At 39.6% G+C, this 27,284-nt stretch overlaps 1 protein-coding gene across 2 annotated transcripts in view; it reads left to right on the forward strand.

Annotated features, from left to right (window-relative positions):
- The window catches only part of FKBP15 (FKBP prolyl isomerase family member 15), a 55,165-nt gene that overhangs the window by 9,422 nt on the left and 18,459 nt on the right, over positions 1-27,284 (forward strand). The window contains exons 3-16 of one of the 2 annotated variants that reach the window (XM_040963823.1): positions 1,837-1,921; positions 2,347-2,416; positions 5,631-5,705; positions 5,995-6,093; positions 11,617-11,766; positions 12,804-12,872; positions 14,612-14,755; positions 17,711-17,853; positions 18,590-18,653; positions 22,055-22,162; positions 23,362-23,467; positions 23,942-24,048; positions 25,458-25,572; positions 26,958-27,067. In XM_040963823.1, coding sequence (XP_040819757.1) covers positions 1,837-1,921; positions 2,347-2,416; positions 5,631-5,705; positions 5,995-6,093; positions 11,617-11,766; positions 12,804-12,872; positions 14,612-14,755; positions 17,711-17,853; positions 18,590-18,653; positions 22,055-22,162; positions 23,362-23,467; positions 23,942-24,048; positions 25,458-25,572; positions 26,958-27,067 — 1,445 coding nt within the window. The remainder of the gene's footprint in view (positions 1-1,836; positions 1,922-2,346; positions 2,417-5,630; positions 5,706-5,994; positions 6,094-11,616; positions 11,767-12,803; positions 12,873-14,611; positions 14,756-17,710; positions 17,854-18,589; positions 18,654-22,054; positions 22,163-23,361; positions 23,468-23,941; positions 24,049-25,457; positions 25,573-26,957; positions 27,068-27,284) is intronic. The other variant, XM_040963824.1, reaches the window with a different exon arrangement.

Consider the following 27,284-nt stretch of genomic DNA (forward strand, 5'->3'; position numbering starts at 1 on the left):
ATCCAAATCATCCAGTGGAGACAGAACTTGACCTGTATTCTAATCTAATTCCAAATCTTTTATTGCCTCTACATTTTGCTCTTTGTGTGAGAACCCACATAGGAATGAAAGACTGATAGTAATAACTCTGGGAAAAACAGCTGACTGGGCACATTGCACTCACATTTGCATTTGTGAAAATCGAAATATTTAGTGCCTTTTACATGCTAGGCACTGTGTTGGCACTGAGGAATTGTCAGGATATTTAGAGTTGAGTCATTCTAACAGATACCGTATAGGCCCACACAAGAGGGAAAAACAGCCATTTCCTTACTGTCTGTTTACTTTCTACATACTTCTGTGTCCCTAGATGAGAGTGAGGTTTTTCCAACACACTCAGCAATTCTCCAGCACAGGCCAGCCAGGCTGGTCTATAATTCAATTAAATTCTGCTACTGTCTACCTGGATATAGTGTTAGATCTCACAGTGAGGTAGGTCCCTCAATCAACAAGTTTTACCCTAGTTCAAGTCTTTACTACCTTGGCTTCTGAATTACTGGCTATACACATGGGTCCTACAGTTCCTTCCCTGATAGGATGGCTCCCAGAACTCAGAGAAACATTTCTTATGTTTGATTTTCTCTTACAAAGATGCAGATGAGCAGCCAGATGCAGAGATAGTGTAGGGCAGGGTTTGGGGAAAGAATGCATGGAGCTTCCATTTTGGGGGTGCTGCATTCTGCCAGCACCAGCCCATGTTCAACAGTGCAGAAGCTTATCAAGCTTTGTGGTAGAAGAGTTTTTACTGAGCTTGATTTCCAGCCCTCAGCTCCCTTTCCTGGAAGCGGGGGTTTGGTGGGGGGAGGTGGTTGAGTGGAAAGTGCCAACCCCTTTGAATCCTGTTTTGGCTTGGTCTTCTGAGTGACTGCCTCCCAGCCTGAGGCTTTTCAGGGGCCCCACCCTAAGTCGCCAAATTAGAGCAAATTTAATTTTAAGACATGATTTGCAGGGGTTGGGAAACACCTCCTTCTATAAAGTAGAATGTTCCAAGGAGTTGAACAGAAGCAGGCTGACTTTATAGACAGTAAAAGGATGAAAAAAACAGAAACAAGAGAAAGTGGCTTGGTTGTTTGAGAATTAGTCTCATTGACAAAGAAGGGGCTTCCTTAGTATGTTGACACGAGGCTGGTTTGCTTGGGGTTGCAAGTGCATTTTCATTTTCTTTAGGCTTTTCTGTATTTTCTACGTTTTCTACAATGCTCTTAAAAGCCAGAAAAAAAAAAGTCCATATCAAAAAACTCTGAAAAGGATGCTTCTGAAAATAAGTTCTTGATTTTTATGTGTATGTTAATATTATCTGTTATTCTTCCATGAGGGCATTCCTTCAAAGGAAATATGCATCTTATTTGCTGTTTTAAAACATTAATATTACTCTACAGATATGCGAAGTCATCCTAATTAGTATCTGCAATCCTAAATTTCCTACCCTCGAAAGTAAAAAAAGCGCAAGAGCTTTATTCTCATTTATCATAGTGATCAAAACATTAGAAAGGAGAAGATAGATGCGCTGTGACCTTGCTGTTTAGATAATGTGTCTTGTCCAGCCTAAAGTCTTAGTTTGAGGAGTATGATTGGAAGTTGAAATTATGAGTTCTAGTAATGAGTAGCTTGCTACTGTCAATGTGTAAGGCACCTGGCTTAAAGCCTGTTCCCTCACCCCCACATTAGATCATAGCAATTCAGTTTTTGCAACATTAATGACAGGGTATAAAAAAGAATTTTGAAGCTACTTTAATTGTTAAAAATCAGTTTCAAGCAAGAAATGCATGATACTTTTATTTTTTTCTTCCTCTTCAGGAAATCAGGCACCACCCAAAGCAGCCCCAACCGCCACTGGCACTTCCACAGTTCTGGGTGCAACAGCAGTGCATGCCTACCGATAGTAAGTGGCTAACAGGGAGTGCCTTCTCAAGATTTTTAGAGGGGAGAGAGGCTGAACTCATACCTTTTCTCAAAAAACAAAAAACCTCTGTATGTTGAAGAATGCTTACTTACCTATTTCACAGGGAAAGTATTTTAATTTTTCAATCTGAGATTTCTGCACATAAAACTTGAAGAGCTGTTATCTGTTGTCTGTAAGAAACATGTGTGTGCCTTTAACAACTCTCTTTTTAGGTTCTCAAAACCACTGCATACAAGTAAGGTATCTAAAAAGTAAAGAAGTAGAAGAGTTTAAATTATAAACTGTTCACCTCTGTTCCTTTCTGAAGGCTGAATAAATTTGTCCCTTCTTTGTGCCCAAAAGGAAAGCTGACTCTGTGGAGCCTATGAGAGTATTAATACCTATTGTTTTTCTTACGTCCATAGCACTAATGGTCAGTATGTAAAGCAGGGGAAATTTGGTGCTGCAGTCCTGGCAAACCACGCGGCCAAAGAGGTAAGCATGCTTTCTTCGCTCATGCTTATTCAGGTGACCCAAAGATTGCCGTGGAGCTGTTTTTGTTTCTTTGTTTTTTATCTGGGTTTGCCCTGTGTCTCTTGTATTGGAGGATTAGGACTATTATTGAATGTGATTTTGTAAATGAATGTGCATATAGTAAATGATCACATGAGTGCTGTAGTGCATGGAAATAATCCAACTACTCAAAATTTTTAAATTTGGCTTCTGTAATATCTTTAAAATTTGTAGTTTTAGAGTAAACCATTCATTAAGAATGTCCTTTTTTCAGGTAGTTAATGAACAGAATGTATTGTGCTACTCAGCATTATCTCTTTTAGCTTCACTAATATCCAAAGTCTATCCTTTAAAAGTTTGTTAAGTTTGAGCAGATGATCACGCTGTAGTATTGATTTGGCTCAAAAAACGAGTTGTGATTAAAGACCCTGAAATTAATTTCTTTCTGTGGATTGTATTTAGCTTCAACTACATAGAAGTTTGGAGAATTGTTGAAATAAGCATAAGAAATTTTAGAATTACAGAGGATCCAGAGTCCTAGAGACTCCAAAGCAAGTAAGATTAACTTTCCAAAGTAACTAGTATAATGGGCAAGATTCATTGCCCATAATAAATAATAAATATACAAATTATATAATATATTCAATGATATAATAAATGTACCACATATAAAATATGTTATGTTGTTATATGTTAACTATATATTAACATAAGTATAATGAAGCAGTAAATAATTCATTAAAAAAGTGAAACACAGGTAAGAAAAGTTGGACCTAAATATTGAGTCCTGAGCTACCCAATAATAGGATCCAAAAGTTATCAGTTTTATTTACAAATTTGCCTTCTTTTTCTTTTATCACTCAGATTACAATGAACAAATCTATTCTATATACTATTTTAATTATAAGCATTAGTATGTTTCTGTAATTTTTAAAAAAAGTTTATTTTATTTGAGTTGCAGGATTACAGAGAGAGGAGAGACAGAGATCTTCCATCCGCTGCTCTACTCCCCAAATGGCTACAATGGCCAGTGCTAGGCAGGTCCGAAGCCAGGATCCAGGAGTTTACTCTGGGTCTCCCATGTGGGTGCAGGGACCCAAGAACTTTAGCCATCCTCTGCTGCTGTTCATGACCATTAACAGGGAGCTGGATTGGAAATGGAGCAGTCAGAAATCAAACTGGTATATGTGTGGGGTGCTAGCACTGCAGGTAGAAACTCAGCTTGCTATTCCACAATGCTGACTCCCAAGTAATTTTTAAAAATAAAACTATTATGCCATTATCACACACAAACAACTCCTTGGTTTTATTTACTACCAGTTAGTGTTCAACTATCCTGGTTACTGTGTATTTCTCTCTCTTTTCTTTCTTTCTTTTTTTTTTACAAATTGTAGATGCAATTATGGTTGGTTTCTGTGCCTCATTATCCATCAGGAGGCAAGCAACATAATTGTCTCTCATTTTACTAATAGCCATCTATGATTACTATCTAGATTGATTAATTCATTAGAGGTTGTCATTGGATTCTTAAAATCTGATATCAACAGACAGCTGGAATCAAAAGGGAAGGAACAGGAATTCAAATCAGGACTCTCATGTGGATGACGGGCATCCCAAGTGATGACTTACCCTCTGTACCCACTGGCCTCTCACAGTCTAGCTCCACTTGTAATTCTGGTTGTCTTACTGTTTCTACCACAGAGCTTCCTTCACTGAAAATTTTTTTTTAAGAATCATTTTATTTTATTGGAAAGACAATTTTACAGAGAGAAGGAAATAGAGAGGGACCTTCCATCTGTTGGTTCACTCTCCAAATGGCTGCAACTGTTGGAGCTGTGCTGCTTTGAAACCAGGAGCCATGAGCCTCTTCCAGGTCTCTCACATGGGTGCAGGAGCCCAGGAACTTGGACCATTCTCAGCTGCTTTCCCAGACCATAAACAGGGAGCTGGGTCAGAAGTGGAGCACTGGGACTAGAACCAGTGCCCTTTTGGGATGCCAGCACTTGTAGGCAGAGGACTAGCCTGTTGAGCCAACATACCAGCACCTTGTCACTGAAATCTTAAACCTTTAAAGTCATCCATGAGGATTGGAATCAGCTTCCAAACCACTGGTTTTATTGGTATTTTCACTTCTTGCTACAAAACATAAATGTTTAGTGGGGAATCTTTTGCAAAACATTTCCAGATCCATCAGAGAAATCATCTCTGGCAGCCAATATGTATCAGTCTAATGGGGGTGCAGTTTGAGGTGCGTCAAAACAGTAACATCAAAGATCATTGATCACAGGTTACCGTACAGGTAGCTAATAATGAGGAAGTGTTAAGAATTACCAAAATGCAATGTAATGTACTGCATTTTTCTCTTGGGAAATAAAGCAAACATACTTGCTCAACACATGCTTACAGAAACTGGGAGATTATCCACAGGGTGTGACATGAGGGAGCTTTTTGGGTGTTGGAAGTGCTCTATATGTTTTCCTCCTCAGTTTTCTTGGTGGTCACATGGGCATTAATGTGTGTAAAATTTCACTTACTACTTACACATTTAGGATTTGAATGAAGTTCTGTATATTCTCCCCCACTTATAAAAAAGTTATGTTTTCTTAAGTAAACAATCCCTGTCTTTTTTAGTCATCGCTCATATAAATCAAAGTACCAAAACAATCAAGACATTGTCAATTACTGTTACGAAGAAAGACCAGGTGTAGACATTTGGCCAAGTGGTCAGGCAGTTAAGATGCTGGCATTCTGTCTTGGAGCGTCTGGGTTTAATACCCAGCTCTGACTCCTGCCAATGCAGACCCGGAAAGCAGCAGGTGATGGTTCATGTGACTTTTTCCGGACACCCATGTAAGAGAACGGGGTGAAGTTCTGTTTGATTGTATCAGGAGGTAAACTATGATGGCAGTCCTCCCTCTCTGCCTGTGTGTGTGCACGTGTATGTATGGTGCTAGTGGTGGTGGTAGGGGTTTCTCTCTCTGCCCCTAAAATAAATTAGTTAAAAATTTTAAAAAGGTAAGAGAAAAACAAGGAGAGATGAAAACAGTGAGAAGGGATAATTTAAAGCATGAGCTGTAAGGGGTTGAATAGACTTACAGCTGTATAAAGCACAGCTTCTGTGACCTTTTGTTGATTTTGGATTGCATTTTAACTTCTGCTCTCTCTCTCTCTTTTGGCCATGCTTGTTTGAGTACAGTATAGGATTCTTCTTTACATCAGTCAGCAGCAGCCAGTCACTGTTGCCAGGATTCATCTGAATTTTGAACTAACGGTAAGACTTCCCCATAATTATAACCTGTAACTGCTCTGGTATAGATTCGCAGGAGAGATTGGTCTGAACATGTTTGATGCAAACTAGCCATTGCCTCAGTTTTGGGTGTCAGTATGAGTATCCGAAAGAGCTAGCTACTCAGAGTGGTCTCTTGTCCACCGTCTGGGAATGTGGAAGAAAGGCTGGTTGGTAGAGGCTGTTGGAAGGGAAGAAATGTCCTTGGAATGGCTCAGTCATGTCTGCTGTGCTACTTATGGTTGAATTTTCTGAACATTTTTCCTTTTCCCAGGTTCGGCCCAATAACTACAGCACCTTTTATGATGACCAGAGACAAAACTGGTCCATCAGGTTTGAGTCTGAAAAAGCTGCCGTGGAGTTCCTCAAACAGGTGACCCCATATCACATTTATTGTGTAACTATTCCAAGAGAAATGTTTGGATTTCCCTTAATTTCAGAAACACCCTGCTGTATTTGCTAGAGACTAGTATGAAAATAACTGTTACACTTGCCACTTGAGCCTGTTGTATGGGTTTTGGAAAATATGAGGATTTGTCAAAATACTCATGAAAAATTAATAACTAAAAAAATTTTAAGATGCATGTGTTTCTTTCATACATGCATTTCTATTTTTTTTACCAACATAAGCTCATATTTTTAATTTCCATATTCTATGAACTTTTTGAAATTCTGTATTTACTCATATTACTTAGAAATAGATATTTTTTAAGATTTTTTTTATTTTTACTGGAAAGTTAGATATACAGAGAGGAGGAGAGACAGAGAGGAAGATCTTCCATCTGATGATTCACTCCCAAGCGACCTCAACGGCTGGAGCTGAGTCGATCTGAAACTAAGAGCCAGAGTGTCTTATTGGTCTCCCATGCGGGTGTAGGATCCCAAGGCCTTGTGCATCCTCGACTGCTTTCCCAGGCCACAAGCAGGGAGCTGGATGGGAAGCAGGGCTGCTGGGATTAGAACCAGTGCCCATACAGGATCCTGGGCGAGGGCTTTAGCCACTAGGCTACCGTGCGGGCCTTTAAATTTTCTTTTTATTTGAAAGGTAGAGTTGCAGAGAGAAAGAGACAAAGAATGAGATCTTCCATCCACTAGTTTACTCCCTAAATAACCAGCACAGCCTGAACTGAGCCAATCCAAAGCCAGGATCCAGGAGCTTCTTCTGTGTCCCCCACATGGATGCAGGGGCCCAGTGACTTGAGCCAATCTCTGCTCCTCTCCCAGGCCATAAACAAGGAACTCCCAGACCAGAAATGGAGCAGCCTAGGACATGAGCCTGTACCCATTTGGGATGTCAGCACCCTGGGTAGAACCTTGGCTTTCTACTCCACAGCTCTGACCCCAAGAACAATGTATTAAAAGAATTTAAGTTACTAAATATTCATTGTAAGAAATTAAAAATTTTACAGGCATTCATAATCTTAATACCTGCAGCAACCACTAATAACATGTTGCCTTTTTTTTCTATGGTAGCACGTAGAAGTAGATGCTCTTTTAAGATTTTTGTATTTTACGTATTTTATTTAACAACGTGTGATGCATCTTTTTCACCTCAAGAAAAAATTACTTGAAAGTGCTTTTGAAAGCTGCACTATGCGGTTGTTGTTTGGTTTCTTTTTGTTTGGTTTATTTGAAAGGCAGAGTAACAGAGAGAAAGAGAAGGAGAGCCCCAGAGAACTTCCATTTGCTGATTTATTCTCCAGATAACCATAAAGGCCAGAGCTGGGCTGATCCAAAGGCAGGAGCTGCTTCTGGGTCTCCCATGTGGGTTCAGGAGCCTAAGTGCTTGGGCCATCCTCTGCTGCTTTCCCAGGTGCATTAGCAGGGAGCTGGATAAGAAGTGGAGCACCTGGGGCTCAAGCTAGTGCCCCAATACACAAAATAACATGAATCTTTCCAAACGTATTTGCTGAATAACATTCGGTATGCTTAGTGTTAGAACAATCTTGTCATTTAGACAAATCAGTGCTGGTGCCTAGGCATCTGAAGCTGGCTTGCTATTATTAGTTGGGGCTTGTCTTGGTGGGTTTCTTATTTTGCAGTTTTATACTGACAACATCAAAGATTTATTGTGATGAGCTGTGCATTAAACTATAAGTTTATGGGCCCGGCGCAGTGGCACAGTGGTTAAGGTCCTTGCCTTGCACGCCCCAGATCCCATATGGGCGCCGGTTCTAATCCCGGCGGCCCTGCTTCCCATCCAGCTCCCTGCCTGTGGCCCGGGAAGGCAGTCGAGGACAGCCCAAAGCCTTGGGACCCTGCACCCGCGTGGGAGACCCAGAAGAGGCTCCTGGCTTCCAATCGGCATAGTATCGGCCGTTGCGCTCACTTGGGGAGTGAATCATCGGACGGAAGATCTTCCTCTCTGTCTCTCCTCTCTGTATATCTGCCTTTCCAATAAAAATAAAATAAATTAAAAAAAAAAAAACTGTAAGTTTAGATCCCATCACTCTAGTTCAGTTGATGCTCACACAGAAAGAATGCCCTCTGTTAAGATGACAGTCTGTGATAGAAGTTTATTAGTTTGTGGGCTAGAAAAGAGGCAAAAGAATATGCCTGGTTTAGCTGTTTGTCTACTTAAAAGTTTTTATTAGTAATGAAATATGGTTCTAGGAATTACATAGGGAAAATTATGTTCTCTTTATGATATCCAACTATGTTTTTTCTGAAGTGGTATTTAATGTTCGTGTTAATTGTATCTAGGAGGTAGGAAATATGTACTAATTTTTTACTTCTTTGCCTTTCAGTACTATTTATTTGTAATAAGCACATATCATTTTCACATAACTTGTATAAGATAAACTATATTAACAATATAAAAAATTATTATATCATTTGATTAGAAGAGCCTATTCTACCCCTAATTTTATACTTTCTTATTTTACTTAGTGATTGTAAATTTACGGAAAAAGAATGTATTTTATTATGTTAAAGTCTTACAATACTAAATTACTTTAATAAATAATTTGTTTTCCTTACCTAAAATGTAAATTTCCAGTACATAAAGTATAAATAATAGTCCAAGTGTGGAAGCTCCAGTGTTTCACTTATGGAAGAGGTATAATATGGTGGTAAGGGTTTTGTTTGTCTTAATATAAAGCACTCTACAACATGAATCAGATCATTATTATTTAAAGCTCTACTCATTCAGTTTCTGTATTTGAGTAGAAGCTCATTAATTTCTGCAGGTTTTGGCTGTGAGACCTGGGAGAGCTTGAATATCTAGAAGTTGTTTGAAACTTTCAAGACTCGTGTGGTTGTTCATTTGATGGTATCCCATAAATCTCTAACACTGTTTTTGGTTTTTCTATTTTCTTCTTTCTTCCTTCTTCCTTTTTTGCTTATTTTTTTTATCTTCAGAAATTTGCCTTTTAGCATAGATATCTTTCTTTTGTCTCACCAAGTGTTTTGTTAAGGCTTTCTGTTTTCTTATTTGACATACTGAATCCTTCACTTCTAATATCAGTTTAATTTCTAATTTCTATTCACTACCTTTATCTTGCAGCAGACCTTTTCAATCATGTCCTGATAATCTTGTGATTATAAAGTAAGGTCAGAGCATGTCATTATTAAAATTAAACAAAAAATAGGGCCCGGCGGCGTAGCCTAGCGGCTTAAGTCCTCGCCTTGAACACGCCAGGATCCCATATGGGCGCCGGTTCTATCCCGGCAGCTCCAGTTCCCATCCAGCTCCCTGCTTGTGGCCTGGGAAAGCAGTCGATGATGGCCCAAAGCCTTGGGACCCTGCACCCTTGTGGCATACCTGGAAGAAGTTCCTGGTTCCCGGCTCCAGATTGGCATAGCACCAGCCGTTGCGCTCACTTGGGGAGTGAATCATCGGACGGAAGATCTTCCTCTCTCTCTCCTCCTCTCTGTCTATCTGACTTTCCAATAAATAAATGAAAAATAAATAAACAAAAAATAAGGGAAGGATGAAGGAGGATAGGGTGGAAAGTGTTATTATGCCTTTAAAACGGTATATGTAATGAATCAGAGCCATGACATATCAAATGAAGTCTCTGTTCAGGGTGCCAGCATCATAGGGATATGGGTTCATTTCCCAGCTGCTCTGCCTTTGCTCTAGCTTTCAGCTTATGGCCTGGGAAGACCGTGGAGGATGGCCCTGGGCCCTGGGCCCTGGGCCCTGCACACATGTGGAAGATCTAGAGAAAGCTCCTGGCTCCTGGTTTCAGATGGGCTCGGCTCCATCCATTATGCACATTTGGATGGAAGATTTTTTCTTTTTTTTTTTTTCCTCTCTGTAACTCTGCCTTTCAAATAAAAATAAATACATTAAATAAAATTAAATCTTAAAAAATGTATAAGAAATATGTGAAATTTATTCCATTAAATTAAATAAAGATTATGTATATATTTTAAAAAGTCATTTAGCTACAAAAAGTGTTTTCTAAGGACTTAGAGCCTGTCATTCATCACTTTGTGCATTCCTCAGTTGAACTGCTTTCCTGCAGTCCACAGAAAAAGTGCAAGATCTGGGCTCTGGAAAGGAATTCCTTCAGATGCCTGCGGGCCTTCTGCCTGCCTGCCTGCCTGCCTGCGTGCCTGTTGAGGCTCTCAGATGCCTGGAAGACCTCAGGCCTCTGCATCCACCTCCACCCTGAGTTGCTCCACCTGCACCAAGGGGGCGATCACATTGGAATCTGGGGAAGCTGGAATCTGAGCTGGGCAGGACTAGGCTGCAAGTGCCACCCCCCCTTCCATAGTTGTCTCATAATACACATTTTTTAGTGTGTTTTAAAGACATGTCCTACACATGAGTTTCAGAATAGTTTTATACCAAATTAGGCATTTTTAATTTCGATTTTCATGAACTCTTATAGGTATTCTTGTGTAAGTATGTGTTCTTTTTTTCCTACAAAATCCTTGCTTATTATTTCTAGAAGTGAATGATTCACTCAAAGAGTCAAGAGATTATTTAAAAGTTTGAACACTTCGGCACACTGCTTTTCAGAAAGGCTATACTATTTCATATATAGTCTCTCACCAAGTCTTTGCTGGCATTTAGAACAATTCGTTTTTTTTCTTCTGGTCTTGCTTGCTAAGAAGCAATGTCTTGTTTTAGCTAGCATTTGTTTGATTACAAAAATGAAAATTTTTAAAAAAGTAGCAAATTTCTATATATACTATATTAAAACCCTGAGTTCAGAATAATTGCTCATGAAGATCTGTCTGATGGGCCCTAGCACGGTAGCCTAGTGGCTAATGTCCTTGCCTGTGCCGGTTCGTATTCCAGCTGCTCCACTTCCCATCCAGCTCTCTGCTTGTGGCCTTGGAAAGCAGTTGAGGATGGTCCAAAGCTTTGGGACCCTACTCCCATGTGGGAGACCTGGAAGACGCTCCTGGCTCTTGGCTTCAGGTCGGCTCAGCTGTGGCCGTTGCAGACACTTGGGGAGTGAGCCAGTGGATGAAGATTCTTTTTTCTGTCTCTCCTCCCTGTAATTCTGACTTTCCAATGAATAAATAAATGAATCCTTAAAAACAAGAGATCTGTCTGACCTTGTTGAGGATTTTTGTTAAGGTAATATGACCAAACATAGGTGGTGGTAATGTGAGTTCTGGGACTGCAACAGGGTACTGTTTTTAGAAGTGCCTTTTGGCATTTTGAGAAGCTCCATTTTATTTCATAGGTTTCCAAATGCTGGAACAGTAAATCAATATAGTAATCATAACTAATGTTTATTGAATATTTACTGTTATTTCACAACTTTGTTGCCAAGTGCCATACTTGTATAAACTCATTTGATTTTCCTAAGCACTCTTTAAGATGTGAAAAGCTGATGTTTTGCTAATGGATTTAACAGTTTGAGAATTATAGCAGTTATTAACAGTAATAGAATGAGAATGATTTATTCTGATGGGGTGTTTTGTCTTACAGGTGTGCATTGCCAAGTGTAACAGCACCTCTTCCTTGGATTCAGTGTTGTCACAGGACCTAGTCGTGGCGGAAGGCCCTGCCATAGAAATTGGAGATTCTTTGGAAGTGGCCTACACTGGCTGGTTCTTTCAAAATCATGTGTTGGGCCAGGTAAGAAAATGTACCCTATAATTCCTTTTGAAATTAAAATGCTGTGAAGGATATTGACATGGAAGGCACTACTGCATATTACTGCTGTTGTAAAGTAGAAATCTTTCAGGAGCCCTGCTTGAGTCTCTTCAGCTGCTCTTGGGGCTTCCCTGTGAAATATTAATGTGTAAAATTGGCTCACTGCACTGCATCTCTTCTGCTTAGGTAAAAGTAGAAATCTATTTTCAAGTATTATTTTTGCTAACTTCATCTGTATATCTTGTTATTTATATGTTTTGAATTTGAATATATTCTTAGTGGATTGAATTTTTCAACTTCTTTGTAGGCAATCATCATAGATCCTATTATGGTAGATACTGTCAATATGCTGGGCAGGTTATATTTTAATACTATTAAACCATCAAAAGCAATATTAAATGATAGATTTTTAGAAGTTTAAATTTTCTACTTTAATTTTGATTAAGTCATTTAAGGTTGTAGGTTTTTGTTTTTTTTCTTATTTATGAGTGAGAGTTAATGATCCTTGCTCTGTTTACCAGCCAAGCTGTTTTTAGTGCCAAATGAGTTAATTTTTGAAAAAATTTTATAGGTGAAAAATGCTTAAATACACTTAAATTTTTTTTTAATTTTTAAGTAAAAATTTAAATTTTTAAATAAAAATGAAAGTGTATTTTATTTTTATCAGAAAAGCAAATGTACAGAGAGGAGGAGAGACAAAAAGGAAGATCTTTCATCCGATGATTCACTCCCCAAACTGCTGCAGTGGATGGAGCTGCACCAATTCAAAGCTAGGAACCTGGAGCCTCTTCTGGGTCTCCAGCATGGGTGCAGGGTTCCAAGTCTTTGGGCCATCCTTGAGTGCCTTCCCAGGCCACAAGCAGGAAGCTGGATGGGAAGCAGGGCTGCCGGGATTAAAACCAGCGCCCATATGAGATTCCAGCAGATACAAGGAGAGAATTTAGCCACTAAGCTATCATGCTGGGCCCTGTTTTTTCTTTTTAAATTGGCTGACCTTATTTACTTTGATGAAATTGCAGGTTTTTGACTCTACTGCTAACAAAGAGAAGCTGCTTCGATTAAAATTAGGATCAGGAAAAGTCATCAAGGTAAAACTCAACTGCTTTTGTACAGTTTTGTATCGGTTGAAATGGACTTAATTTGGAACAAAATTTGTGGCATTTTTAGCCTTTATATATATTGTCTAAGCATCTGGACATGACTGGTTGACAACATGGAGGGGTCAGTATGTTGCATTATCTATGCTCTGAGATTATTACCTATGAGACAGTGCCATGAAGGTGGGTACCTTTGCTTTCTGTAGTTCCCTCCGTTTACTCTTCATTATGTGACTCTGAGGATATTATTACATCCTTCCGTTAGCCTGACAGGGAAGGACATAAAGCTGTTGCATCTAGATGTAGGTCTAATTGGTTAATTCTTATCTGGGTGGCTTTGAATCAGCACTTCCCAGTCACCATAGAAGACAACTGTGACATAGCAAGAGAAGCATTGTAACTGGAATCTGAAGACTTTAACTCAAAGATACAGATTGTTTTTGTACCAACTGTGTAAGTTTTATAAAGGGTATTTTATACATGTTGGTAATCATGGTGTCAGGAAGTGTTGATGCTTTGTGCTGTACTCACTCATCTGTGTGGCTTAAAGGGTTTCTTCATTGCTTTGTTTATGATTGCTCTTCCCCAAATCCCTTGGAGGCCTTAGCAGTGAAGGCATGACCCTTGAGGTTAGATCTAGTGTTGACTCTTAGCACAGCCACCTACATTATGATCTTGGGCAACTTACATAACCTCCACATGCCTTAGTTTTGTCATTTGTAAAATGAAAATAATGCTATCAGTTTTATGAGGTATTTAGGAGAATTAATTAGATGGTGCATGTGAAGCACTTCACATAGGAAAATGTGCCCGGTAAATGATAAATGAATGATAGCTTTTGTTTCTATCTAATGAGAAATTTTTTGTTTTCCAGCTTTTTTAAAACAGAAATTAATTTTATTGATGTTTACAAAGTCCATCAGGGTGGGAAGGATTGAGAGTTAAGGAAAAGTGGGTGTGCTCATTGTTTCCAAATTTTCTATTTCTTCTTCCTGTTTCTGGGGGAAATGAGGAGATTGGGAAAGAGCCATACCCAGTCTTCCAACCATTCCAGTCCCCTGGAATGGGAACGGTCACCCAATATCAACCCAGGGGCTCGATGTGGCACACCCTCCAAAGGTTCTGCCCAGGTGGTTTTGATAGTTCTGAAATGCTCTCCCTCTCCCTGATCCAAGGATGAGGAATCTCTTCCAATGTTCGTTGGTGACATAGTTAACCTTACAGTCTCCATTCGACCAGATTTTTGCTGTTATAGTTTGACTGGGGTCTGCTATGATAACAGATGTCCTCTGCAGGACCCAGTGGGCTGCCGTATCTTCCGTGTGCATCAGAATTTGCCATCCACTGCTCCATCTTTTCCACTGGGGAGGATCAGTTTTCACAGGTGAACACAAGCACCCGGGCCCCACTGGACCTCTGCCTCCGGGGCTCACAGACCTGGCACCTACTGTGCAGGCAGGCCCAATATTTTCCCATTTTCTCTCCTCATCATTTAAGATTAAAGGAGAAGTATTTTTCATCTAACCTCAAATATGCTGGTTTTTGCAGGCAGGTTAGAAGTTGTGTTCTCCATCGTCTGCTAACATTGTGGAATAATAGTTGAGCTTGACCTGTAGAGTCTCTATCTAAACCTGAAAGTGTGGATAAATGAAACTGTGTGCCACTGTACTTCACTCTGGCCTATTAGGTTCTTCTTGCATAATGAGCTTTTGCCCATCTGTTTCCTGAAGGGCTGGGAAGATGGAATGCTGGGCATGACCAAGGGAGGCAAGCGATTGCTTTTCATTCCTCCAGCTTGTGCAGCTGGCTCTGAAGGGATGATAGGCTGGACTCAGTCAACGGACATCCTCGTGTTCGAGGTGGAAGTCAAACGGGTGAGTCTTCTGAGTTAAAGAAAATGAATAAATAGAAATTATGTTTGTCAACCAGATTTTGAAGATACAGATTTCTTAAAGTAGAAATTGTACAGTCAGAAAGAGCAGCAATTTTGGAATCTGAAGATCAAGGTTTATGTTCTTCCTGGCTCTCTATTGAGACTCTAAAAAGCATTGTGACTTCGAGCAAATCACTCCTCCACACTGAGCTTCTGATTATGTGTATAAATAGTGGTTCCCACCCATTGTATATACCTTTTGATGCATTGATTCCATGATTGCAGATTTGTCCTATGTGTATTTTATATGATTATTCAAAGATGCAATATACACATATAAAGGCATATTAAAGAATTCATGCAAACATGAATTAAAAGACAAATTTCTTTTGGTGCCAAATGTTTTTTCCTTTGGTGCCAAATTTTTTTTTTAAATCCGAGCATGCTAGGATATCTGTGGGTAGGTATGTTTTCCTTCCTCTCTCACGTTATTTGTAATAACCAGAAAAACTGTCCATTGTTCAGAGACTGATTAAATTCTGGTATTTTTATAGAGTGGGTTTTTTTTATAGATCTTGAAAAATGCCTAAACTCTATTGTTAAAGAAGCAGTGGCAGAACATTATGTATTGTATGTTCTCATTCGTGTGCCTGTGTACATGAATAGTCATATAAGCATATATGTACACATGTGTGTATATATGTATGTATATATGTGTGTGTGTGCACACACATGTGTCTGTATATTCATAGAACATTTCTGAAGGCTTTAAATGAAATGACTGGAGGGGTGTTGTAGGATATTGAGGTTAAGCTGAAGTCCTTTCTGTTCCACTTCTGATTCAGCACCTTAATAATGTGCCTGGGAAAGCAGCAGAAGATGGCCTAAGTACTTGGGGCCTTGCCACCCACATGTGAGAGCAGAACTCCTGGCTCCTGACTCTTGTTTCAGCCCAGCCCATGCCATGTGGAGTATCTCTATTTTCCTCTCTCTGTAACTCTGCCTTTGAAATTAAAGAAATGAATAAACAAATAACTAAATAAATAAATAAAGGAAAGGTATGGCTAGAAATGGCTTTCTCTGCAGTTCAGAGCCTTTTATATCCTCCTCTTTTTAATTCCCTTTGTGCTATCTAAAATTTTATCATGGGTATATGTATTTCTGTAATATAATAATAGTGACTTACAGAAATTGAATTAATACTACTCCCTTACCCCATGATTTTCTATTACAACTTCATTTTTAGGTTCAACTGTGATGCCATTTGTTACTGTAAGTGATAAAACACGTGCAAAGAATGAACATTTGGTGATAGTCATTTTTGTTTTAGCTATTCTTCCTACAAAAAAAGAAGGAGTATGTTTTCCTACTCAGTGACTCTCCTAATTGAACACTTTTTAAAAAAGATTTATTTATTTATTTGAAAGGCAGAGTTAGAGTGAAATAGAGAGCTCTTTCATCTGCTGGTTCACTTGGGCCATTCAGAAACCAGGAGACAGGAGTATTGTCTGGGTCTCCCACATGGGTACAAGGGCCCAAGTACTTCTTGAGTGCATTAGCAAAGACCTCGATTAGAAATGGAGCAGCTGAGACTTGAACCAGCACACCTATGGATGCCAGTGTCACAGGCGGCAGATTTATCCATTATACCACTGCTCTAGCCCCGCCCCAGAAGACACTCTGCTTAGTTGGACTGACCTAGTCCAGCTTGCTGTTTTCTTCCTCCTTCCCTCCCTCCCTTCCATCCTCCTCTTCTCCTCCCTCCCTTCCTCTCTCTTTCTTTTTCTTTAGCAGTTCTTATATTCTTTTCCCATCTTCCTGTGAGTTTGAAGAATTAATGGCTGGTAATAGATAACAATTCAATTAGAATCTATCAAGATTGGCATTTTTGTGAACACAGGAAAAATTTTCTGTTTTACTAGTAATCAAAGAATTACAAATTGATATTTATGTTAAATTGACAGGACTGATAGGAAATGATAATGCTCAGTGTGGCAAGAGTATTGAGAAAGATTTATGTACTATGTGTATAAGCTAATTTATTCTCTCTGGTAGGAAATTTCAAGGTCTGTATTAAATGGATTAAAATGATCATACCTTCTATCAAACAATTTAACTTATGGAAATTTATATTTTGGAAATAATGAGGATTACATGCAAAGATATAGATAGAAAGATATTTGTAGGGCATTGATTATGAAAGAATTAAGGTGAATGTTTAACAATGAGAAATTTAGGGGGCCTGGCACAATGGCTCAATTGGCTAATCCTCTCCCTTGCAAGCACTGGGCTGCCATTTGGGTGCCTGTTCATGTCCTAGCTGCTCCACTTCCCTTCCAGCTCCCTGCTTATGACCTTGGAAAGTAGTTGAGGATGACCCAGAGCCTGGGGCTCTGTACCTGCGTGGGAGACCTGGAAGAAGCTCCTGCATCCTGGCTTTGGATAGGCTCAGCTCTGGCTGTTGTGGCCATTTGGGGAATGAACCAGCAAATGGAAAATCTTTCTCTGTCTCTCTTTTTCTCTGTAAATCTGCCTTTTTAATAAAAATAAATTTATCTATTTAAAAATAACAATGAGGAATTAGGGAAATCTATTTTGTAATAGGTTGGAAATTTATGACTTATGTCCCCACAATCCATATGAAACTTTTTCCTACAGATCTTAGCAGTAAGGGCATGGTCATTAAGCTTAGACGTACGCCTCAGTAGTTTAAGATAATATTGTAACTTAATATTTAGTGACATGGAACAAAAGCAGGTTATAAAAATATGACTTCATTTAAAAAAATACACATACATGGTGGTTGGATTTCAGATGGTTATCCTTTTCCTACATTTCTGATTTGCCTTCAATGAACATGTGATGGATTGTGTAATAAACAGTAAGTAGAATGGAAGGAGGGCAGAAGGGGCAGGATGTGTGTAGTCTATTCCACCTGTGCCGCCTCCTTCCCTAGGTGAAGTTTGCCAGAGATTCCGGCTCGGATGGGCACAGCGTTAGTTCCCGGGATTCTGCAGCCCCTTCTCCCGTGCCTGGTGTTGACAGCCTTTCTTCTGATCCTGCTGTGTCTATATCCACATCAGTGCCTTTCAAAGCAGGGTAAGATACTGCAGTTATATCAAGCTCCTTTATTGTTCAATAAAATGATTCCTTTTTGTTAAAAATATCTGTTTATTGATTTGAAAGACAGAGTGGCAGAGAAAAATCTTCTAGCTGCTGATTCTCTCCTGAAATGGCCACAATAGCCAAGGCTGATTCAGGCCAAAGCCAGGGTCCAGGACTTCCATTTTGATCTTCTACATGGGTGATCTGTCACATGATGACAGGTGCCTTAGTACCTGGACCATCCTCCACTGCCTTCCAAAGTGCAATCGCAGGAAGCTAGATTGGAAGCAGAGTAGCCTGTACTCCAATTGGCATTCCAGTATGGGAAGCTAGTATCCTATCAGCCTAACCCTCTGCATTACAACATTAGCCTCAATAAAATGTTTCTTGAAGGGATTCACAAATAAGGATATAATTGAAATGAGATAATTTAAAGCAATGGAATAAAACAGTAGGATCAGAGAGTGGGCAGGGTACTTCATCTGATTTTTTTAATGAGAAATTAATATTCAGTCTTTAAAAGCACTAGTTCAAATAAAAATACCTACAGAACTCTGAAAGAAAATTGAGAAAAGAGCATTCAAAGATTATGCAAAGAAGAAAAATCAAAATTGTTTTTTACAGTCATCAAATTGAAGAATAGTTTTGCAAACACTTTGTTTATCCATTATAATCTGCAGTTACCATTATGAAAATTATGCCGATCTCAAGTATGTCTGTTTGCTTTCAGGGAGCCGGCTCTTCGTACCAAATCTAACTCCCTAAGTGAACAGCTTTCAGTCAATGCAGTAAGTGTAAGAGTCTTTGTTTCTCACTCCTAATGTGTTAAGGTTTCATGTGCTTAGGATACAGTAAGTTAGAGAAAAAAAATATGGATTTGGGCAGGAAATCGCTGATTACTCAATTCCTTGTACTTGGGAGTCAGTGTAGGTTAGTTAGCTTTGCTGTCTGTAGGTGGAGCTAGGTTTAGTCATTATTCCTGTATGCATGTGACCTTGAGAAAATGAGCTGATTTCTGTGATCTTCAGTTTCTTCATTATTCCAATGGAAACAATTCTCTCAGCTCCCTTATACAATTCCTTGAGATTAGAGGTATACCTAAGTCTCTGTGCCAAGATCCTGGTACAGCATGTCTTCAGAAAGTGGTAGTTATGATTATGGGGGATGGTGTCAGATTCGGGGAGACCTTCAATTAAAATGCACTTACTAGAGGACTGTCTTTAGTGGTTAATTTTAGGTTCCCTCTGCTACTTATTTTATGTGACTTTCAACATCTTAGCTCCTCTAAACCTCACATTTATTCCCTTGTAAGGTGGAGAAATTTTCTGTCTCAAAGAAAAGTGTATGACTTTCAAATAGAATAATACCTATGGAGCTTTTAGTGTTGTATCTGGCATATTACTCAGTGAATACTGGCTCTTGTTAGTGTCACAATCATGGTGACCCTGCATGTCTTCATCCTTCCGTTCCATCAGAATACTTCTGAAAAGGTCAATAGCTGCTGTGTCTCTCCACAGATTACATGGCCTACATATATTCTATCTTAATAAAATTTAAACTTGAGTGCCTCTAGGAAGGGTGTGTGGGCTGGTTTACTGCTGCGCTGTCCGCTCCCTTGAAGCGTTCTGGGTTTCCTGCATGGGGGAGCCAGAGGCTATTTCAAGATTTTTTTTCTTTTTCTTTTTTTTTTTTCTGTAATATTTATTTATTTCAGAAGCAAAGAACCAGAGAGAAGGAGAGGGAGAAAGAGAGCAAGCACTCTCATCTATTGATTCCAAACTGTGAACTCAGTCTGGGTCTTCACAGGTGAAAGGAAACCAATTATTGGAGTCATCACAGAGCCTGCGAGGTTGTGGATTAGCAGGAAGATGAACTAAGAAGTAGGAGCTGGTTTTTGAATCCAGGCATTCCAATGGGGCCTCAGGTGTCTTGATTGGCATCATGTCTGCTAAGCCAAACATCCATCCCCATTTCAAATTGTAAAACCCTATGACTTAACCTACTGCAGTGGGAGACAGGTACATGTAAGTGAAATTGGTGCTTAATTTCCAACTCTAGTTTTTTTGTTTATATTAAACCGAGTGCAGGACTTATTAAGCAAATAATTGATCTGATATGTATAAAAGACTACTTCCTAAACCTAGATGGTTAAGCCAAAGAGTCAGAGCATTCAAATACTTTTTAAATAATTATAATATTGGATCTTTGAACAACTACAGAAGTTGTTCAGTTTTAGGGCTGGTGTTATGACACACTGCCAGCATTCTGTGTGGGTTACAGTTTGAGTTCTGGCTGTTCCGTTTCTCATCTGATTCCTCTGCTTAATGTGCCTGGAAAAGCAGCAGAGGATAGTTCAAGTACCTGGGTCCTCGCTACCCACAGGTGAGACACAACTGGACTTCTAGGCTTCTGGCATCAGCCTGGCCCTAAGTGAAGCAGCAGATGGAAGGCCTCGCTTCCTCCGTCCCTCTCCCTCTGAAACTCTGCCTTTTAGATAAATAAATAATTCTCAAAAAAAGATTTAAAAATAATCCCATTGTTCCATTGTACTTTCTAATCATAGCTACCCTTGTACCTATTTCTAAGCTTTAGTAAGTTTTGCTTTAATTATCTTCTTTCTCTTATTTTAGACAAAATTTACAGCACACATTAACTGTTTTTATTTTTACTTTTGAGTTTAATTTTTTTACTAGATAGTTACAATCATACAGTTATCAAAAATATATAATAAGATACGTTGTGAAGACTTTTAGTCCATCTCACATCCCTTTGTCACTGCTTTCTTTAGTTTGCTTGTATGTTTTTTCAGTGTTCTTTATACAAATACAGGTCAATAAAATGGATATTTTATTCCTCCCTTTTTTCACATACTCACAGAAGCATTCTTTCTACATTGTTCAACTTCCTCTTTATGTGTGATAGTTGTTTCCATGTTAGAATACAAAGAGCTTCCTCAATGTTTTTGAAAATCTATAGATCTTGATATTCTATTTTCTGGACTTGGTTGGTTCTTTAACCAGCTTTTTTTGTTGTTGTTGTTTATGTACCCATGTAAGTTAAACATGTAAAAATGAGCGCTTATTCCCAATATATGTCTGTTGACAAACTATGCACATGGAGTACTCTGTGTAAACAAACTTAATAATTGTAGTTTAGCAACAGAAGTTGTGATCACTTCTCTGTATATGTTGGGTAGCATCTTGTGTACCTGTAGGCATAGGCACACGCCATTCTAAATACTGCCCTTTGTATTAGTGAGTGGATATTACGAAGTCAGTGCAAAGTCAGAGGTAAATGAACCTGAGTTTAGAACACGGGGATCCTTTGTCCTTCTCCCCACAGCCTGTTCCAAATATCTATACTAAATTGCTATATGTTTGAGAAGACACTGTCATGTTAAAGCTTCCTTTCTTTAACATCTTTTTCAATGTTACATATTTTATTGTGTGCGTTATCAGTGTATATAAGATAATTACTCTTGTGAAGTAGGAATTGATTAAAATTCAAAGGCAGTTGTTAAGAACTGACAGGAATTTATGTATTGTGGCATGTGTGTTGTAGGGAAGCTTTTGCATAAGCTTCAGATTTGGCGTTCCTGACTATTCACTGGTCAGGAGAAGTGATTTGAGAAATTTAAAAGATTCATATGACTACAAAAAGGAACTGACTCTAGTATTTGCAGGGATTTGATTTGAAGGCCTTTCAGTTAGTTAGGAGGCCTTGTGGAGCACTGTACAGAGGACACCGTTTCAACCCTGCAGCTGCCTGGGAAACCTTGATGAGGGTGAACCTGGCCTCCAGCCAGTGCAGTCAAGCTGGTTTCATTATAGCAGCAGTGCTGGAGGGGCCAGAGCTGGCACCCCTAAGAGCCAGTCCGTTTGTCTGCTACCTTAGCTTTTCATCTGTAAATTGAGAATAATTATGCCTGGTGGGGAGATTTGATTGAAGTGAAGTAATATGTATGAAACTACCTTGTCCATTCCAAACATGTAGGGAATTATTTTTGCTGCTATTATTAATTGTGACCTATGCCAGAAATCTTTAAGTCTTATTCTGTGGAGGAAATGGTTTCATATGCATAAGGGAAGAGGGCTCGTTCAAGGATTTGTCATAAGAGCCAAAGGAATAAATCTTACTAAAAGGAATAACCTTAATCGTAATGATTCAATTTTTTTTAAACCTCTTCTCTTTTTAGAGTTCTGATACAGTCAAGGCCAAGTTGATCTCTCGAATGGCTAAAATGGGCCAGCCCATGCTGCCCATCCTTCCACCACAGCTGGATTCCAATGATTCAGAAATTGAAGTATGTCTCCCCTCATTGTGTTTGAAAGTTTGCTGTTCAAAGCTTGATGACTTCTGTTCTCTTGATTGAAATGATTGCTTATTCTACCTCTGGCCCAAAATCACTAGTTAAAATACTTCTATGTAAAATGATGCAGATCGGCATGATGCAGTATTTCTACTTTGATGCAAACAATTCTGTTGTAGTGCAATTGTAAGTAGTTAAGTTAGCCTCCATTTACTAGAACCTGTGCTGTTTGACTGTGGCAGCATGTCAGAGCAGCTGTTTCATTCCTCGTTGTTGATTGGATGATTAGAACCTTTTGGGAAATGGTGATTTTCACACTAGTATTACTACAGGTCTATCTGTTATGTCTTTTGATCTTATGTTAAAATAAATAATACAAATAGAGCAAATCATTGTGTTGAAAAATAACTCAGGATATTAGATTCGTTTGTCATAATTACTCTTGCCCTGTTTCTTGAAATTTAGAGTAATTTAGACCTGTCAGGAACTACAACTGGAAGACTTTTTTTGGAAAAGAATATTAGGGGAAGAAGGGAAGATCTAAAAAGCAGTCAGTGACTTCAGCCCTTGAGCTGCAGTAGAGCGGATCTCAGATGCTGAGTACTGTGTCACAGGATTTTCTGTTTGAAGTGACATGAAGAGTAACCTTGGTTAGCCGTATTACTGTGATTTTATGAAAAAGAAAGGGAAAAAGCAGTCTGAAACTTTGTTATCCAAAACCAGCATGTTGATGAGATGCAGTGAGTCCTGCTCTGACTTTCCTTGAGTGGTGTGAGGCGGGTGGAGTTTATCTGGCCGAAGAGAAGAGGCTGAACTATCCCCTGAGAGAACCCCTCCTCCTTGGTGAGAGCAGATTGAGTCAGTTTTAGAGTAACTGCTGGTTTGGAAAGTGCTACGTTTCAGAAAGCTGTCAGCTTCAGACAATAAAACATTAACAGCTTAGAATGTTTGTGTAAGTTAACTGTATTTAATTACTTGGTATGATTAACAGGGAGCAGTCTTACTCTCATCTGTAATTGAGTGTTTTCTTTCCACAGCCCACACCCTAAACTCTGGGCCTTCTGCTTGCCTTTCCTTTCTCTTGTCTGTTTAGAAACCACGTGCTGAAAGTGGGTTTAAGGCAGACAGTCAGTCGGCCTCAGTCTTCAGTTAAGATCCATACATGGTAACCAGAACCCTTGTGCCTCTTGTAGGAGATGAATGCTGTGCGAGGAGCTGGACAGCCCATGGTGACTCCATCATCCATCCATCCCACTCCTCAGCCAGCCCATCCAGTGTTACCACAGATGACCTCACAGGGTAAGGAACCTCTCGGAGGCTCCGTGGCTTTGAATCGGTTGAGCGCTGATATGATCAGCATTGTCCCTCAGTGTGAATTTACATTGCTTTAATACTGAGGTCTGGACCAGAGTGTTAAGATTCCTCATTTTGTCTTGGGTAGAGCTTCTTCATAGGTGAAGATATGTTTGGCCTGCTACTGTGTTGCATTGTCAGTGTGTGAAATCTGCACTCAGCTATTGAGACATCTCTCTGTGTGTTGTTATTCTACCCTTCTTGTCAGTGGATGGGATCGCGGGTCTGAGTCACATGCATGAGAGATTGCCCAGTTTCCTTCCACTGGCACATTACTGAGACTCCAGCAGAGCTGGTTTTAGGATAGTAGGCGAGGAAAATAGAGGAATCTAAAACATGGCGATGTGTAAGCTGCTAAGTCCAAACTTAGACCAGGAAGCCAAGAATGGATAACAGAGGAAATGTCTTCCTTTATCTTAGCACCCCAGTCATCTGTTTCTGGGCTCCATGCACCCTCTGCTGCCTTAATGCAAGTTGCACCTCTTGATTCCCACTCAGCCGTACCTGGAAATGCCCAGTCCTTTCAGGTAATAATATATTAAACTGTATCAATTATAAACTATCATGTATTATGGTTCTTTCTTGTACAGTTCATACAGCAGCATTTTCTCAAAGTCAAAACTTGTAGTTTTTTTTTCCTCTTTGGATCACTGCTTTTTCATCTCTAAATCAGGCAAAGGATTGCTTATCTTGCAGGTTGTTGTATAGTGGTTGAGTGCAAAGCCAACACAGTGCCTCTTTGATGTCTGGGCCTGGCATATGGTAAAGGTTCAGTCAATGTTCATTTCATTTCCTTTTCATTGCACATACGTTGTCGAGGCATACATGTTCACATCATCTGTGCTGTTTCCATCTAACAGCAGATAACAGGCGGTGTGTATTGTACTCAGCAGGATTACCATCCTGGCTTGAGGGTAGACGCTGGGTAGAAAATACCCATGACCTCTGCTGTGTGAATGTCCTCTAAAAGTAAGCTTGTTTCTTCTTCTCATTGAAGGCAGGGCAGCCACCTGCCTACCTCTGTGGCCTGCTTGCTGCTAGGCAGACTCTCTGTCCTCAGCTTACTTGGTGGTGAGACCAGGTGCTCACTTCCTTGAAGGGAGAGATGGTGGGCAAGCCGGGCCCTGTTAGGGTGGAGAGCGTCAAAACTGAACAAAGTCCTACCCTGTCCTTTTTATGTTTCCTCCCCATTTCCCCATGAAGAACTATGCTACAGACTAGATTGTTGTTGTTGTTTTTAATGGATGTATAGTTGTATCTTTTCCTAGAAACGAGGTGGTTTGCCCTAGTTCAAGGAAAAAATGGTCATCCTCATTAAAAATGATAGCTGTTTATTTAGCATTTACTTGTTGGCAGGTACTTAACTTACTGGCTCTTAAGAACTTTATTATGTCACTTGTTTTACTCATATAGTACCCTATGAAATGATATAATTATCCCTGATCTACAGTTGAGGTGATTGAGTTTCAGAGAAAAATGATATCTTTCAGTCACATTAATAAGCATCAGAATCTGACAGGAGAGAATCATTTTTTTGAAAGCCAAAATATTTAGTTTGGGATTTCAGTAAACACTTCCCCTTTAATTCAGTGGAAACTATTCAAACTTTAAAACTTTGTTTTAAATTTCTCAGACAATGTGCTTGCTAGTAGGGAATGAATTCCTGCTTAATTAAATCGTAACACCAGGGAACTGGGTAGTGACCCAGGATCTCTTTCCTCAATTTCTGCGCAGGGCTTCAGTGACCAGATGCCACGGGATACAGTGACAGCCCTAACTCTGCCGTAGTTCTTACCCACTGCCAGACCACATCTTAGCTGTCTGCAGTTTGGGTCTTTTCCCAGCTTACCAACTTTGTTGCACCAAAGGAGACTACTAAGCAAAAAAAGAGACAGCAGAGTGTTTGTGAAGCAGTGGTAACTTGTCACTCTCTCAGCCCTATTCAGGAATGCAGGGCTACGCATATCCCCCAGCAGCTGCCGTGTCCTCACAGCTACAGCCTGTTCGACCCTTGTACCCAGCGCCACTCTCACAGGCTCCCCATTTTCAAGGTAGGAACAAATTCCTTCCATTTTCCGCCTTCTGCCCTTGCTGTGCTCTCCTTCCTCCCATTTCATTTTCATTTTTGTCCTTACAGCTCTCTGGCCTTTGCCTCTTTCCTTTGTAGCAGCTTTAATGAGGTGTAATTTATGTACCACACGGTACACCCATTCTAAGACTGTTTTTTTTAGGAGAAATCTTATGGAATTGTACATCCATCATAAGGTGAATGTAGAACATTGCCACATCCTCAAAGTTCCTTGATGTCTGCATTCTGTGTTTTGTTTCTTGTATTTTTTTTTTCTAATTCCTCTGTTAGAGGGACTAAAGTATAGGAAATAATAGAAGAGCAAAACATTGGAGGAAATTGGGAGAAAGCATGAACACTGCAATAGTTCAGAATCTCAAAAATGAAAGCCGAGGAGTTAAAACTTTTGAATTCTGAAAGTAATATACTTTATAAAAACATCAAGAACTGTGAAAATATCTACAGGGCAAGGTTATTGTCTTCCTTCGCTAAACCCCAACCCTAGGAAACCATTGTTGACGGTTACTTGAGTTACTCTTCAGGTGTTTTGCATGCACATACAAGTGTGGGTACCTTACAAGAGAAAATTCAGACAGTTGTAATGGTATCCTGCCTGGTCCTGCCTGGCTTGTCCTTTGCTAAGTAATCACCTTTGGTATTTGCACGGTGCTAGGAAGAAGCAAAGATATCCTACAACATGATTTGTGTTCTGAAGTGGTAGTGGCTTCCTGCACACAGCTTTTTTTTTTTTTTCCTGGAAGCCCTTTGCCATCTCCATCCAGAAAACTTTTTATCCTTCTGTGAAGCTTTCCCTAAACTGGTATCATCCTCCTTTCTATCCTCCAAGACCCAACTTTGTGTATTATTAAAGAGTTAATCATGCTCTTCTTTTTAGTGCTTGAGTACCTTGTACCTGGTCCCCTTTTTTTTTTTTTTTTTTGCACTTGGAATATTCTGTTGTAATGATGTGTTGATGTCAACATCTTGATCAAACAGCTCACTAAGTGCATGCTTGTTGATGGCAGCTGATATAATGCCTGGCAAGTTGGATGAAAGGGATGGCATTTCAAGCTGCCAGTGCCATAGCAGCCCAGAGTGAACACGTTTGTGTCCCTGAACCACACTGTAAATCTTGGTCATCTTGGTCATTTTGCAGAAACATGGTTTAATTGTTAGCTTTGGGACTCTGTTGCTTCTACCATACTGTCCTAACAGGGTTTCCTGGCACATAGTCTCCCGAAACATTTCCCAGTACATGCAGACATCCATTCCTTTCTTTTCTTGGCTTGTAAGACTTAGTGACTTTTCCTTAGATCATTTCTTTTGCTCCAGTATTTTTAAGTTTCTTATTGGCTTTTATATGTCTAGGATCAGGTGACGTGGCTACATTCCTTATGACAGAAGCCCGGCAGCATAACACTGAAATCCGAATGGCAGTCAGCAAAGTAGCTGATAAAGTGGATCATCTCATGACTAAGGTAACTGAGTGAGGGTGGGGATACTGTTGAAAAGGAGGGTAAAAAGGGAGTATCCACAACTACAAGTAAACTCTTGTTTGGTAGTAGTCGCTATTTCACCCAGAGGAGGTGTTATTGGGGGATCTAGTGAGTAGGAGTAAACTGTAGCTTGCATTTAGAGATGACCTCAGAAACTCCTTAAACCCCTCACAACGGTAGTCAGAGCTTGAGAAAGTTG

This window comes from Ochotona curzoniae, unplaced genomic scaffold (assembly GCF_017591425.1).
Source record: "Ochotona curzoniae isolate NIBS_2020 unplaced genomic scaffold, NIBS_Ocur_1.0 scaffold_3208, whole genome shotgun sequence".
NCBI lineage: Eukaryota > Metazoa > Chordata > Mammalia > Lagomorpha > Ochotonidae > Ochotona > Ochotona curzoniae.